Here is a 12,781-nt window from a genome sequence, read left to right as displayed (position 1 = left end):
TATGGTGAAGCATGTGTAGATGTAAGTACTGTTTGAAGATGGGCAAAGGAGTTCGCTGAAACCAGTCCAGCAGAGACAGATTTGCATGTCCAAGCTTGTTGTGGTTGTCCAAACTCTGCCATATTCAACACCAGGAGAGAGTGGATGAGGTCATCCAAGCAAACCGGCGGATCAAAGTAAGAGATGTCAGTGAAGCTAGGAATTTCAGAAGGGAGTGCCCTGTGTATTATCCATGATCTGTTACAGGAAAGTGTGTGCACTGTGGGTTCCCCACATGTTGTCATCTGAGCTGAAATTGAACCGAAGTCAAGTTAGTGATGAACTCCTGGCTCATTATACCGATGAAGGTGAAGCTTTCTTACGCCGTTTAGTCACAGGAGACAAGACTTGGGTACACCATTATGACCCAGAGAACAAAAGATAATCGAAAGAATACAGGCACACTGGCTCATCTAGCCCCAAGGTCAAAGTTGTTTCATCTGCAAAGAAAGTGCTTATGACAGTGTTTTGGGACTGCGATGGTCGGATTCATATGGAATTTGGGGAACAGGGTTCCACTATCAACTCTGAACGATATATTGAGACCACGAAAAAACTTATAAACTTAGAGCTCGGCTGTCACGAGTTCGGACGGCAAAAATGCAATTTTTAACCACGACAACGCTCGTCCACACACGAGTCGACAAACTCAAGATGCCATGGAAAGCCTCAGATTTCAAGAGACCTTACCGCACCCATCATACAGTCCAGACCTTGCTCCATCTGACTTTTATCTTTTCCCTAAGTTGAAGGAGCACCTCAAAGGAAAACGTTATGCAGATGATGATGAAGTTCAAGAAGATGTGAGTCGTTAGTTCAGAGGAAAACCACATGAATTTTTCGCAGACGGCATGCGACAACTTATTCGACGTTGGCGGATCTGCATCGACAAAGAAGGCGACTATGTTGAAAAGTAAAGCCACTGTCATGTAGCAGACATCCTTAGCTTTCATTTGGCATATAACTTTTGTATGAAGCATCAGTAAAAACGAAATTATGAACCTGGAGGCAAAACATTTTGAACGACCTGTGTATTTTGGTTGGCTTTCTTTTTGTTGCTGATTTTGTGCAAGGGCAAAATAGAATAGACGAAATATTAAGTAAATAAGACGATGAAAACCAAGTGTCATGGTAAAACAAACACATGGGTCGCCACCACATGGAAAACGAGCCATGCTTTTATCTCAAGTTTACGTCAACGTCCATTGTTACTTTGTTACAGATTAGGTAAACAAAACAGTACAGTGACCAGTCATCTCACACACGATTTGTGCACGAGTTGTGGGCGGGGCTTATAGGTTATGAGAGATCACATGCTTCCCTCACCAGCAGTTGAAAATTTATTGTTAGGCCTACCTATTTTTCAATTTGGGCAAACATTCATTGGAGGAACTAACAATATCCACAGGTGAATGAATTATGATGACCCGTCCACAGCGAGAGGGGCTGATACAAAACTCATGTCAAAGCGCCGGGCAATGGGTGACCCCGCCTGGCAGCATGAGGCAGGTAAATTAGACAGTGGGTTGATAAAATAAGGTGGCCGCGGCGGACGAATGACCGTTTTACACAGTTAAATTATATAGAAAAAAATACAAAGGGGTGGGGGAATGGAAAGTGGCCGTTTGTACAGGTGGTCGTATCACACAGGTGGCCGCCATGGCAAGTTCAACTGTAGTCTTTATATTCAGCATAATTAGCAACAATGGAAGAAAGTAGTCCCAATATCTCGCATACTTAGTGACTATAGAACAGTGCTTCCACCAGTTGAAGCTTAAAAGTAAGGAAAATTCTGCTGAGGGTCTGATAGGCCCAGAGCAGGGACCAGGGACAGTGTCCCGGTGGGGGTTCAGGGGGCGAACTCCCCGAAGAAATGGAAACTTAGGGTATTTAGAAGGTTGAAAATGGCATTTGGGAGCCTGTTCTAAGAGATTGCCTACAACCCACAACATTTATTTTTTCACCAACATTTTGTTTAGTTTGATTTCTTCATCTAATCTTTCCATTGCTGGCAATATTTAAAAGCATGTTCCCCTTCCATTGCTACTATAATTCAATTAATTTGTCATCGCACCATTGATAGAAGGCAAACCTGGGAATAATGAATAGATATATACCTTCACAATACAGTTACCCAGCGTATACCCTAATTTTCCTCAATTTTCACGTCTGAATGTCGCATGTCACAACCTTGGAACACCATTTCAAATTATTCTTGATTTTAGTAGTTTTAGCACAAATTTCTTTCATCGCGGCCCTTATCGTGTTCCTGTGCCATAGAATCTTCGCACTGATAATTTCTCTAAATCTAAAAATCTAGATCTAGACAAGAAATTTGCACAAAAGTTTCTTTCTGACAGTAATTTTCTGTCTAAGATCACAAGTCAATTTACTTGATCAACGCGCATATTTTCCAACCCGGCAACAATCCGAAGATAGACAGAATGAGGAGGGAATGATAGAAAGGAGGAAATTGGCACAAAAAGTTCGCCAGATTTTGATCAATCTGCAGGTAAAAAGGTACTGACGACCAACCCACAATGAATGCATGGGGCATAGACTGGCGGAATAATGGCCGATGGCAGGAAATGCACTATCTGGCAGGTTTCTATATCATAAACTTATTGCCAAGAGAATTACCGTAAATATCCGTAACTTAAACAAGACGATACGAAGGCAAGTACGGATCTTTTGCTACAGAATTTTGGTAGTCCTACGCTGCTGCAGATTTTTTACGGAGGGAGTTGATAATGATGGAGGAACAAGTACGGAACTGGCAGAAAGTACGGATTTCCGTAAAAATACGGAAGAGTGAAAGCAGTCCCTTAATGGAGGCATTTAAAAGGTCTGCCCATCATACCTGGTGACAATAGAAGAAAGTAGTCCAGTGATAGTGTCATTGAGTTTAGGCAGCAGATCGTCCTCGCCATCGGGATGTTTGATGGGCAACTGTTGCTGTAGCGTCGTTGACTGCTTGATCTGTTGTCGATTTTGCCAGATCAGGTCCGCTAGAGATTCACACCTGGGAGGAAGGATCGATATAGATACAGGTGGGTTATTGCAGTTTCCAAGAAAGAGAGAGATAAGAAGAGAGAGTAAGACATAGTGAAAGAGAGAGAGAGAGAGAGAGACATATTTACACCATGGATTGGGGGGGGGGGATGGAGATAGTGACGTGGATGGGTTACAGAACAATTTGTGTGTTTGAGAGAGAGAGAGAGAGAGAGAGAGAGAGAGAGAGAGAGAGAGAGAGAGAGAGAGAGAGAGAGAGAGAGAGAGAGAGAGAGAGAGAGAGAGAGAGAGAGAGAGAGAGAGAGAGAGAGAGAGAGAGAGCAACCAAGGATCTACTAGGAGGAAAAATGAGAGAGTAAATCATTCAGAAATTGACCTATATTTTTTCCTTTCTAACGATAGATTGTTCATAACCACAGCAGCATCTAGAAAGGTTATTCGAATGAGCGTAACCAATCGTAATTATTTATCAACTTACAAGAGGGGTTTATTCATGTATTTGCAACACTTATTTAAAGAAAGCTTTTGTGGGAGCCATAAAAGATAGGGAACGACTTTTTCCATTGTCAACCCCCCCGGGGGCCCCCCCCCAACAGAAATCACAGCGAAAACACATGGGGTTTTTTTAAATCTCCCACAGCACACTGACACTGACTGTTAAGTAAACTTGGCACCCAGCGGGAAAGGATGTCTGTACAGAAAAGTGGGCCATCCACGGATAAAAGTTGTTTCAGTTGAAGCTCAGTGGAAGCCTGCATGGGTTTGAGTTAAGCCTTTTGTGGCACAGGGTCAGTTTGTGCTTCACCAGACAGTTTTGGATCACCAGGGACAAAAAGTAGTGCAAGATTGAGTGGTCAGGTGCCTATAATTAGACCTGGTTTGTAAATACAACTATCTCTAAGAGAAAAAAATTGCTTGGCACGGACAAACCGTTGAATGCGAATCTACCATTAGTTTTACAAAGCGCATCTACCAGAATACAACTTGTGACGAACGTCGTTCGCCACCATGGTCTTTGCGCTTCGCAAGGCATGACGAATGCTGTATGTCACAGTAGCACCGTGGCTCCTTCGGTGTATCAGAAAAAATAAGTTAGTAACGGCTTACGTCATATATAAGTTATGAAGGAGTTAATTGAAAAATAAACTGTGGCCAGGACATGGTTCTAATTTTCCGCAAATTTCTCAAAACTAAAAAAAATAATTATTTAGGTCTTCTTGGAATGGCCCTGATGACAAGAAATGTGATGTACCCCAGTTTCTACAAAGAAGGTGTCTATCAGAAAAACAAAACGTGACATATTGTTGGCCAGCAGCTAAAATGTACTAAGCCTAGCATTAAAAAGCTGACATTCAAATTCTAAATATTGAAAAAGCAAGAAAAAATACATAATGTAGGTAGAATTGTTAAAAGAATGAAAGTTTTTTTTCTCTATCCTGTAAAATGTTGCTTTCTGGGCTTAGTACATTTCGACAGCTTGTCGACAACATGAAATATGATATCCGACAGCTGTAAAGTTTCTACACTAAAGTGTCCATAAACCCCCCCCCCCCATAAAACATGTGACATATGCCAGGTGACATACTACTTCTGTAAAGTCTTCATGCTAGAAGCATCGATAAAAAAAAAAAACATATGACATATGACATGAGTCAAGTGACAAAATGAGTTATCACAAGCCACGTACCACTGCTGTCAAGTCTTAATGCTAGAAGCATCGATAAAAAAAAAATGTAACCTATAACATATGGCTTGTGGCAATATGACAAGTGATATATGACAAGTGACACGCAACATACCACTGTTGTAAAGTCCCCATGCCAGTAGCATCAATTAAAAAACAAAACATGTGACAAATGGTACGTCACGGCGTACAAACACTGCTCTTTTAGTTGGTTCGGCGATGGAGTGACCGGGTCACGGCGGGCCGGTCACACAGAGGTCACTAACCCGACCTCCCGCTACCTGAATTGGTAGCTGATTAAATGAATTTTTCAACACATGTTTTATTGGCTTACTCAAACAAAAAATATCATACGTGAACACAAGTGTGTTCTTTAGAGAAAGCAACTCTACTTCTTTATTGGTACGAAAAAACAATACCATGGCTGCTGACGTTTTGGAATTAGATGCTCTTAAAATGTATGTCTATTTATAGTCGGTCAAAACAAAAAACACATATTGAGTGGCTAATAGCTTATAAGCCTAAGATTAAATATTTACAAAACTGCTATGTAAGACAGGAAAATGGGTTTAGAAATTGACTCACTCAAAATTTTGTCCCCAGAACGAACCTGGAACTTGTCATGAGCATGATAGCCAAAAAGCTTCCCTGCATTCATGGCTTTTTGTATCCAATGAAATGTGTATCCTCCTAAATAATGATATACTGACGTATCTTCAATATACAGCACCGATTTCTTTTCCCAAAATGAACATGTACAGAATAAAAGTATGAATACAATTTTTCTTTCTAAACATCTCCAGCAGCACGCAATGAGGGTGCTATTTGCAGGAGATGTGACACAAAAATAAAACGCATTATGTCTATATTGGTTGGGATCCTTCGTGCTCTGGCTTCCAGTTTTGAGATGGCTAATAGGTGGCTGCTTTCTGTGCTCTGTTCTCCCAAGTCAGAGAGCAAACACGTGTTGTTGTATGTGTGGAATACAGTGTCGTTATGATATGTGTTGCTTTGGGATGACTTTGCGGGGAAAAAGCATTTGAATGCGGCCAAGTAATTGTCGATTGCTACAAGGATTTCTGGAAGTGAAAATTGTTTGACTGGTTTGAGATGTGATATTGCAGTGTGAACATGAGTAAATCTTTTATTGAAACGATTGAATATTGCTTCCACTCCACTTGCTTCCTCAATTTTTGCTGTTTCCCGCGAGTATTTTCTTGTTTCTGTACAAATTGTGTTTTGTTAGTTCCTTGTATACATGGGGATGTAGGTATGCTTGGGGAGTGTTGCGATGTTTGCTTGAAACGGATCTTTGTATGCAGCCACCCAAGCGATGCCAACAACGGAGCAGGAATTCACATTTATGTTATTGTTAAACACACACCAGCTTTTTTTTCGCGGCTTGAATTGATGTGACTTAACACTATAACTCCTTTTGATAGTTGAAATCGCGGTAAAACACTTGACACAAATGTTAGCGGAATACGACTGTTCATCTTCGTCCCTCACATCAATCCCATAAATCAAAAGAATATGTCCTGCCATTGTCTTACATAATCAGGGCTTTCTGTGCATTCTTTTTGTTTGACAGTTAAATATAAACACCAAAACACTCGACAAAGTTAATTCAGACACTTTCTATGGCTCTCATATATGTGACCCATTGCAGTTTAAAATTTTTTACTTAGGAACACAATTCACGAACAGGTTGCTAGTCACTGCAAAGCGCTGGAAAAGCAAAATTCACATCATTAGAAAATATGATTTGATGGCTATCATACTGCGCAAACAGAAAAGAACACAAACGTTTCATTTTGGAATGATTCGTAATTAAATTTGAAGAGATCACATTACCAATGGCACTTTCGATCACTTAACACTCACAATTTAGCACTGTTATTATTCCCAAACAGTTCAGTGAAAAATGGTGAAACTTTCACAAGATACCAAGAAGACGTAGACGAAGCGAAATTGGCAAAGAAATAGATTCAAGGGGTAGAGTGAGCATCGTTTTACGGCTCATGAACTTGACGGAAGGAACGCGTTCTGATAGGACAAGATAGGATAGTGCTGTGCACGAGTTGACCCCGGTCAATCCCCGACCTGTTGCGTGAAACTGCAGGTCACCTGCCGGCGATTTCTGGCCTAACGCGGGGGGCCTGGTCAAACTAAAAGATCTCTGAGACTGAATTTTGGACGCCGTGATGTGACCATATAACATACCACAAGCCACGTACCACTGCTGCAAAGTCTCCACACTAGAGGCATCCATGACAAGCCCATTCCCCGCCAACTGTTGCCTTCTCTTCCAGTCGATGAGCTCGTTGTCCAGGATTTCCTTCTGCAGATCGCCCAGGCTCGTGATGGTCGTCTCATACTTCTTGGACAGAGCCTGGAGACACACACACAAACAACAAATGCAATGAGCGTTGTATTATAAACAAAGTAGGTACTTAAGTGAATGCGCTCCCTACAGCGTGATTCGGCTTCGGAAAGTCCCATAGAGTTTTGTTTCTGAACATGACGTCTCCTCGCGACAGTGTGTTCAAACTGCCCACATTTTTGTTTAATTTAGGGGACCAACATTCAAGTCCGATACATGTCTTTAAAGACCTTTGGATGGCCTTCAAAATTTTTTTTCAAGATCGATGTGCGACTAATGAGTCTCGAGATATTTCAAGTTGAAAAAAAAGACAATTATTTTTGATAAATTTTCTCGTCATATTTTGTTCAAAAACCCTTGCTGGTAAGCCATTCTTTGTTCTTCCAGAAAACGTTTGAATGGTTATCGTAGAACTTGGCTAGTGAAGTTTTACCCTTTTATCAACCAAATCCGTGAAAACCTAGCTAAACCCTTCCACCGTGACATCGCAGTTCATCGCACCAAGCCGTGACGTCACGCATTTTCCGTCTTGAGCTTTTGGCTCCCTCTGTTCATTGTTTGAAATGTACAAGACAGGGAAATACATCACTGAGTGATTTTTAAACTTCAGTTTGAAAAGTTAATCAATTTTGGTAATGTTTTATAATTACTGACCTTACATTGTGCCTTAGTTAATTCGGTAGTATAGAGAAAACGAAACTTTTCAGACCCAAGTATTTCCTTTTCACTGAGCCCCCCCCCCCCCCCCCCCCCCCCCCCCACCTATTAAAGTATCTGATGCAATTATTTGCTTGATAAAGTTTCTTAGTTCTATAGTTAGTACAGATCCAGATTTTCTTTCTTTTGTCGCTTGAACTAAAGGGAAAAATGCTATGGACTGGAATGTGATCCCACAGTACCTGCTCTTCAACTTCACATGCATTCTCTCTCCATTATATTACATCTATCCTTCTTATAGTCTTATTTCTCTCTATGGGTGGTTGGCGGGTGCTCTGGTGTGGTTTGCTCCTTCTTTCCCATCAAACATCCATCGTCCTTATCTCCCCTTCTTCTTTTTTATGTTTGTTACTCTCTTGTAACACCTCTAATCTTCAGCACTTATATGACCTCATTGTGTTGCAAGAGCCGTAAAACTCTTACTAATACTTTTTCTCTCATAATCGCCACCGCCGCTATCCTTCCACGACTCATGGTATTAGCAGCGTAAGCCTATAACACTTTTCCACAGATGAAAGAACCCTGAAGAAAGGTGCCAGTTGCAATAAAGTGAGCACTTTTGCTCCTCAGTTCTTACTTTACAATAGTTTTTCCTTCCTCTGGTATCCTTAGGATGTCGAGGGGAGGTGCAGGTTTCGGCGTCTGTGAAAATATGTTAATTAGTTACGTTGTTCCAGGGCCTTTTTAACCCCATCAAAGTCATGTCTTTCTTGGTCTTCCTCTTGATTTAAAGCTAGATTCGCGGGTGTGGTAAGCTCTAACCACTAGTTGTTTCTTTGGCATTCTGATCAGATGTCCGAACCATTTGACTCTTTGACGGTCTAATAAATTTACTACATGTACTGGTAGACGTATGGTCTCGTTCCTTATGCGGTCTCCTCTGGTGGCATTGGCGCTTCTGGGAAGACACCTAATTTCGCGTGCATTGATTTTTCTTTCTCATGCCTTGTTTAGAGACCATTTTTGGCACTGGTATGTTAAGGTTGGTATGAAGATTCTATTGATGAGCTGGGATTTCACTTCAGTTGGGATGTTTTTGTGACTGAGAAGGGGTGCTAGCTGGAAGGTCACAGCATTTGCCTTCATGGTTCTTGTTTCTTTTTCTTTGTCCATACGCCCATCTTGTGTGAAGATGCTTCCCAAATATTTAAATTCCTCCACTTGTTGGAGTTGTGTTCCGTCAATAAGGATGTTGATTTTCCATGGGTTTCTTCTAGCCTTCCTAACTTCTGGTTTTGAAATGGAGATTTTCATGTTTAGGTGTTTAGATTCCTCATTAATTAGTGTTGGTGTGCGTTTTTTTGTGATTCCTCTTCATCTGTAATGTACTCTGGTCATCAGCAAATACAAGCTCATTCAGTTAAATGATGTTGTCATTTACTGCCTTCGTGATCTTATCCATGTAAATGATGAAGAGCAGCGGAGAGAGAACACACCCTTGTCTCACCTCAGAACTAATGGAGAAACAGTCCGATAGTCCTTCTGTTGATCTTACGGCACACAGACTGTTTTTATAATGTGCCATGATGTTCTCCGGCAATTGTCCTGTTACACCATATTCCTCTAAGACTTCTCAAAGTTGACATCTATTAACCTTTTAGTGGTCCACGAAGACGATATTGAGGTCTTGTCATGTCCAATGGCAGTCTCACACAACTGTCCGAATGCAAGAAAACCGTCAGTACAGCCCTTGCCTTTATAAAGCCAAACTGGGATTCATTGAGTTGAGTCTCTACAATTGGTCTCATTCTTATTTCTAGTATCTTGGCAAACATTATATCCACACGGCTGAGAAGGGATATTCCTCTCTAGGCTCTGTGTTGTTTTTGTCGCCCTGGCCAGGTTAAATATCCTCCATAGCCAGAGTTCTCCGATATGGTCGCATAGTTTGATCTCTTCTGCTGTGATGTTTTCAACGCCTATCGCTTTGTTTGTGGGGATTTTCTTTAAGACATGTTGGGCTTCACTCAGCAGTATTGATGGTTTTGGTGTGGTTTCTTTCGGTGAGAAGCTGCTTGGTGTTGTTTCTCCTGTAGGATTCAGCAGCGCCTGGAAATAGCGTTTCCATCTTTCCTTAATATTTGGCTTTCTGAAAATGGGGTTTCCGTTCTTATCATTGACTATTTCAGTTGGGTTGAATGGCTCTTCCCTCATCATCATGCTTTTAACTCTCTTGTAAAACTCTCAAGGGTCTTCTCTACATTTTGTTACCAGCTGTTCTCCATATACTGTCCAGGATCTGTTCTTAGCTTCCTTTAGTACCCTTGATGTTTAGCGGCGTTCCTTTCTGTATAGGACATTATCTTCCCCTATCTTTGATGTCTTTCACTTTTTGAATGTCTTTTCTTCAGCTGGACGGCTTCCTTCACTTGGTCATTCCACCATATAGTTGTTTTCTTTTTTTGCCCTCTTGTTTTCCTGGTGCCGCACTCTTCTTTTAATGCTCTGTTCACACATGCATGGAAGTGGCTCCATTCCTCTTCAAAGTCGCACGGTTGTTTGGGCAACTGGTGAAATACATCGTTCAAACGTTCATGTATCTTATCTTTGGCACTGTCATTAATGTTTCTGAGATTTACGACTTCTCATCTTTTCTTTGCTTCTGGCCTTTTCCTGCTTGGTGTGTCAAAAGTCATGATGACTGGTCTGTGGTCAGAATCTATGATGTAGATGGGAATCACCCTTGAGTCTCTGATATTTCTCAGTTTCCATCTTTTGGCCCGGATAAAATCAACATTTTTGATGCTATCTTCAAGTCATTCCATTTGCACCAAGTTTTAACTTGACTCCTGTTGTGTTGGAAGAAGGTATTTGATATGACGAGGTCATGTTCTGTACACAACTGTAATAGCATTTCTCCATTGCTATTTTGACCTGTTCCTCTGTCACTGTGTGGCCTCATGTATCTCTCCCATGTCGGCTTCCTTGTTTCAACTCTGCCGTTAAGTCCCCCATGATTGTCACATCATCTTTGTTTAAAAGATCACTCAGTTGATCAGAGAACTATTGTCGCTGTTCTTCTGGGTATGAGTCACTGCACGGTGCATATATCTGTATTTGATGCCCCTCAGTAATTATCATATCCTATGGTGATTCTTGTATCAATCTCCCGCTTTATACCATATTCGTTGAATTTCATATATTCTTCAAGTCTGTGTTTTATGCTCTTTTAGTTAAGTTTTAGCATGGGTTTAACGGCACTTGCTACACATATAGAGGTCATATAAGCCCCGAAGATTAGAGGTGTTACAAGAAATAGACCTGCATGTGAGCCTCAACCAGATCGTCTGAAAATTTTGCGCAACCCCCCCCCCCCCCACCCTATAAGAGCTTTTGTGGGTGTCATAAGGAAGGACTTCCGAGCAACGAGCGACCACCCCAACAAACACAATAAAGAAGAGACCTAATCCTACCCCTAAAGAGAACCTGCAACGGGCCTCATGTAAAAGGGCCAGCACAAGTCCAAAAAAAAAAAAAAAAAAAAAAAACCCACACTCCAAAACAAACAAGGAGCATCCTCCATCTAAACTGCTATAATAGGGTTTGATACAATTACACAATAGAATTGGAATATGAATCCTCCATAGAGATCTAGTAATCTAAATAAATCTAGATTCTAGATATTGTAGAACAAGTGAATAGGAATAGGCCTGGAACTAGAAATCCGCATCCAATTCCGAACAGAGGGACTCAGCTGAGTCTAGATTCTAAATAAATAAATAATTCACGCACCTGATGAAATGCTTTTTACCAACATTAATATTACAGTACAACCTATGATAGGGTTTGACACAATAGAATTGGAATATGAATCCTCCATTGAGGTCTATAATGATCTATATAAATCTAGATCTAGATTCTAGTAAGTGAGTCGGACTTGAATGAATCCACATGATCTGAACAATCAGTAAACAAACGAAATTCAAAATGGCCGCTCGAGCACGAAACTGAAAGTAGATAATTTAGGTCGTCGTCCTTTTTCGTATTCGCATTTCTACTCAGGTTCCGACAATTATGTCGGAAACGCCGATGTCTGCAGTCGGCGGTCGGCACGAAAACGAAAGTGCCGACAAAGCCGACGGGAGAAAAAGGGGGTGCTGGCAGTCGGCCAGGCCTCGCACTTCGCACATTGACTAGGCTCTAATACAGGTGGGCCTAGCGATAGCATCGGCCGGCTCGCGATTGTCGGATTTCAGACGATTGTCGGCAAACATGCAAGTCTATAAGAGAGTAACATACACAGAAACGAACGCGGACAGATAAGGACGGATGATTGTTAAAAGGAAAAAAAAAGGAACAAACCACACCAAGAGCACCCGCCAACCTCCTGCTTGAGTGATGCATGTAAGATTGAAACTGCTTTCAATTTTAATGATTTTTCCCTAGATCTAGTAGTAGGTTAAAGAACTCTTTATAACTAAAAAATTGATGTTTTTCTTTTGAAAATCGGACCATTATTATGAAAAGTGTGCCCGTTTCTTTATTTGGATAATAAGCATCGGACTCCTGACGTCACGTTTATGATGTAATTAAATGGTAAATAGAATTTTTCTCTTAATGTACTTGACTCTTATTTTTATATATTGATTCTACATAAGACAACAAAGAAAATGATACCTCAATGGTTACGATACAACTATTATTAACGTTTTTTATGACATTTTGAAGTAAAAATTGGAGGTTTGGTGGCACGTGCAAAAATTTGGCCAAATCAGGGCGAAAATTGATTTACAAAAATGGTTGCTGCTTCGGAACTAACAAAGATAGCACAAACATTTTTTAAGTTTTGAAAACAGAAAGCCAAGCTCTTTCCTATAGTCCTAATTTTAGTGCCCTTGGAGAAGTTTGAAAATTTCACTGAAGTGCCTAAACAAAGTGTCAGCATTTTGTGTTATTAGAAACTTTAAAGGGAGAGGGGGGGGAGAGAGAGAGAGAGAGAGAGAGAG

The 12,781-nt window shown here is 40.9% G+C and overlaps 1 protein-coding gene across 1 annotated transcript in view; it reads right to left on the bottom strand.

The window, feature by feature from the left end:
- The window catches only part of LOC101861517 (signal transducer and activator of transcription 5B), a gene marked incomplete in the record, with an annotated part of 62,081 nt that overhangs the window by 25,627 nt on the left and 23,673 nt on the right, over positions 1-12,781 (bottom strand). Inside the window, 2 exon segments of the mRNA XM_013084387.2 lie at positions 2,900-3,061; positions 6,973-7,127. Of these exon segments, the coding sequence (XP_012939841.1) occupies positions 2,900-3,061; positions 6,973-7,127 (317 nt within the window).

This window comes from Aplysia californica, unplaced genomic scaffold (genome assembly GCF_000002075.1).
Source record: "Aplysia californica isolate F4 #8 unplaced genomic scaffold, AplCal3.0 scaffold00289, whole genome shotgun sequence".
In the NCBI taxonomy this organism is placed as follows: domain Eukaryota; kingdom Metazoa; phylum Mollusca; class Gastropoda; order Aplysiida; family Aplysiidae; genus Aplysia; species Aplysia californica.
The sequence above is the reverse complement of the archived record's forward strand: the minus strand, read 5'-3'. Positions and strand labels throughout refer to the sequence as shown.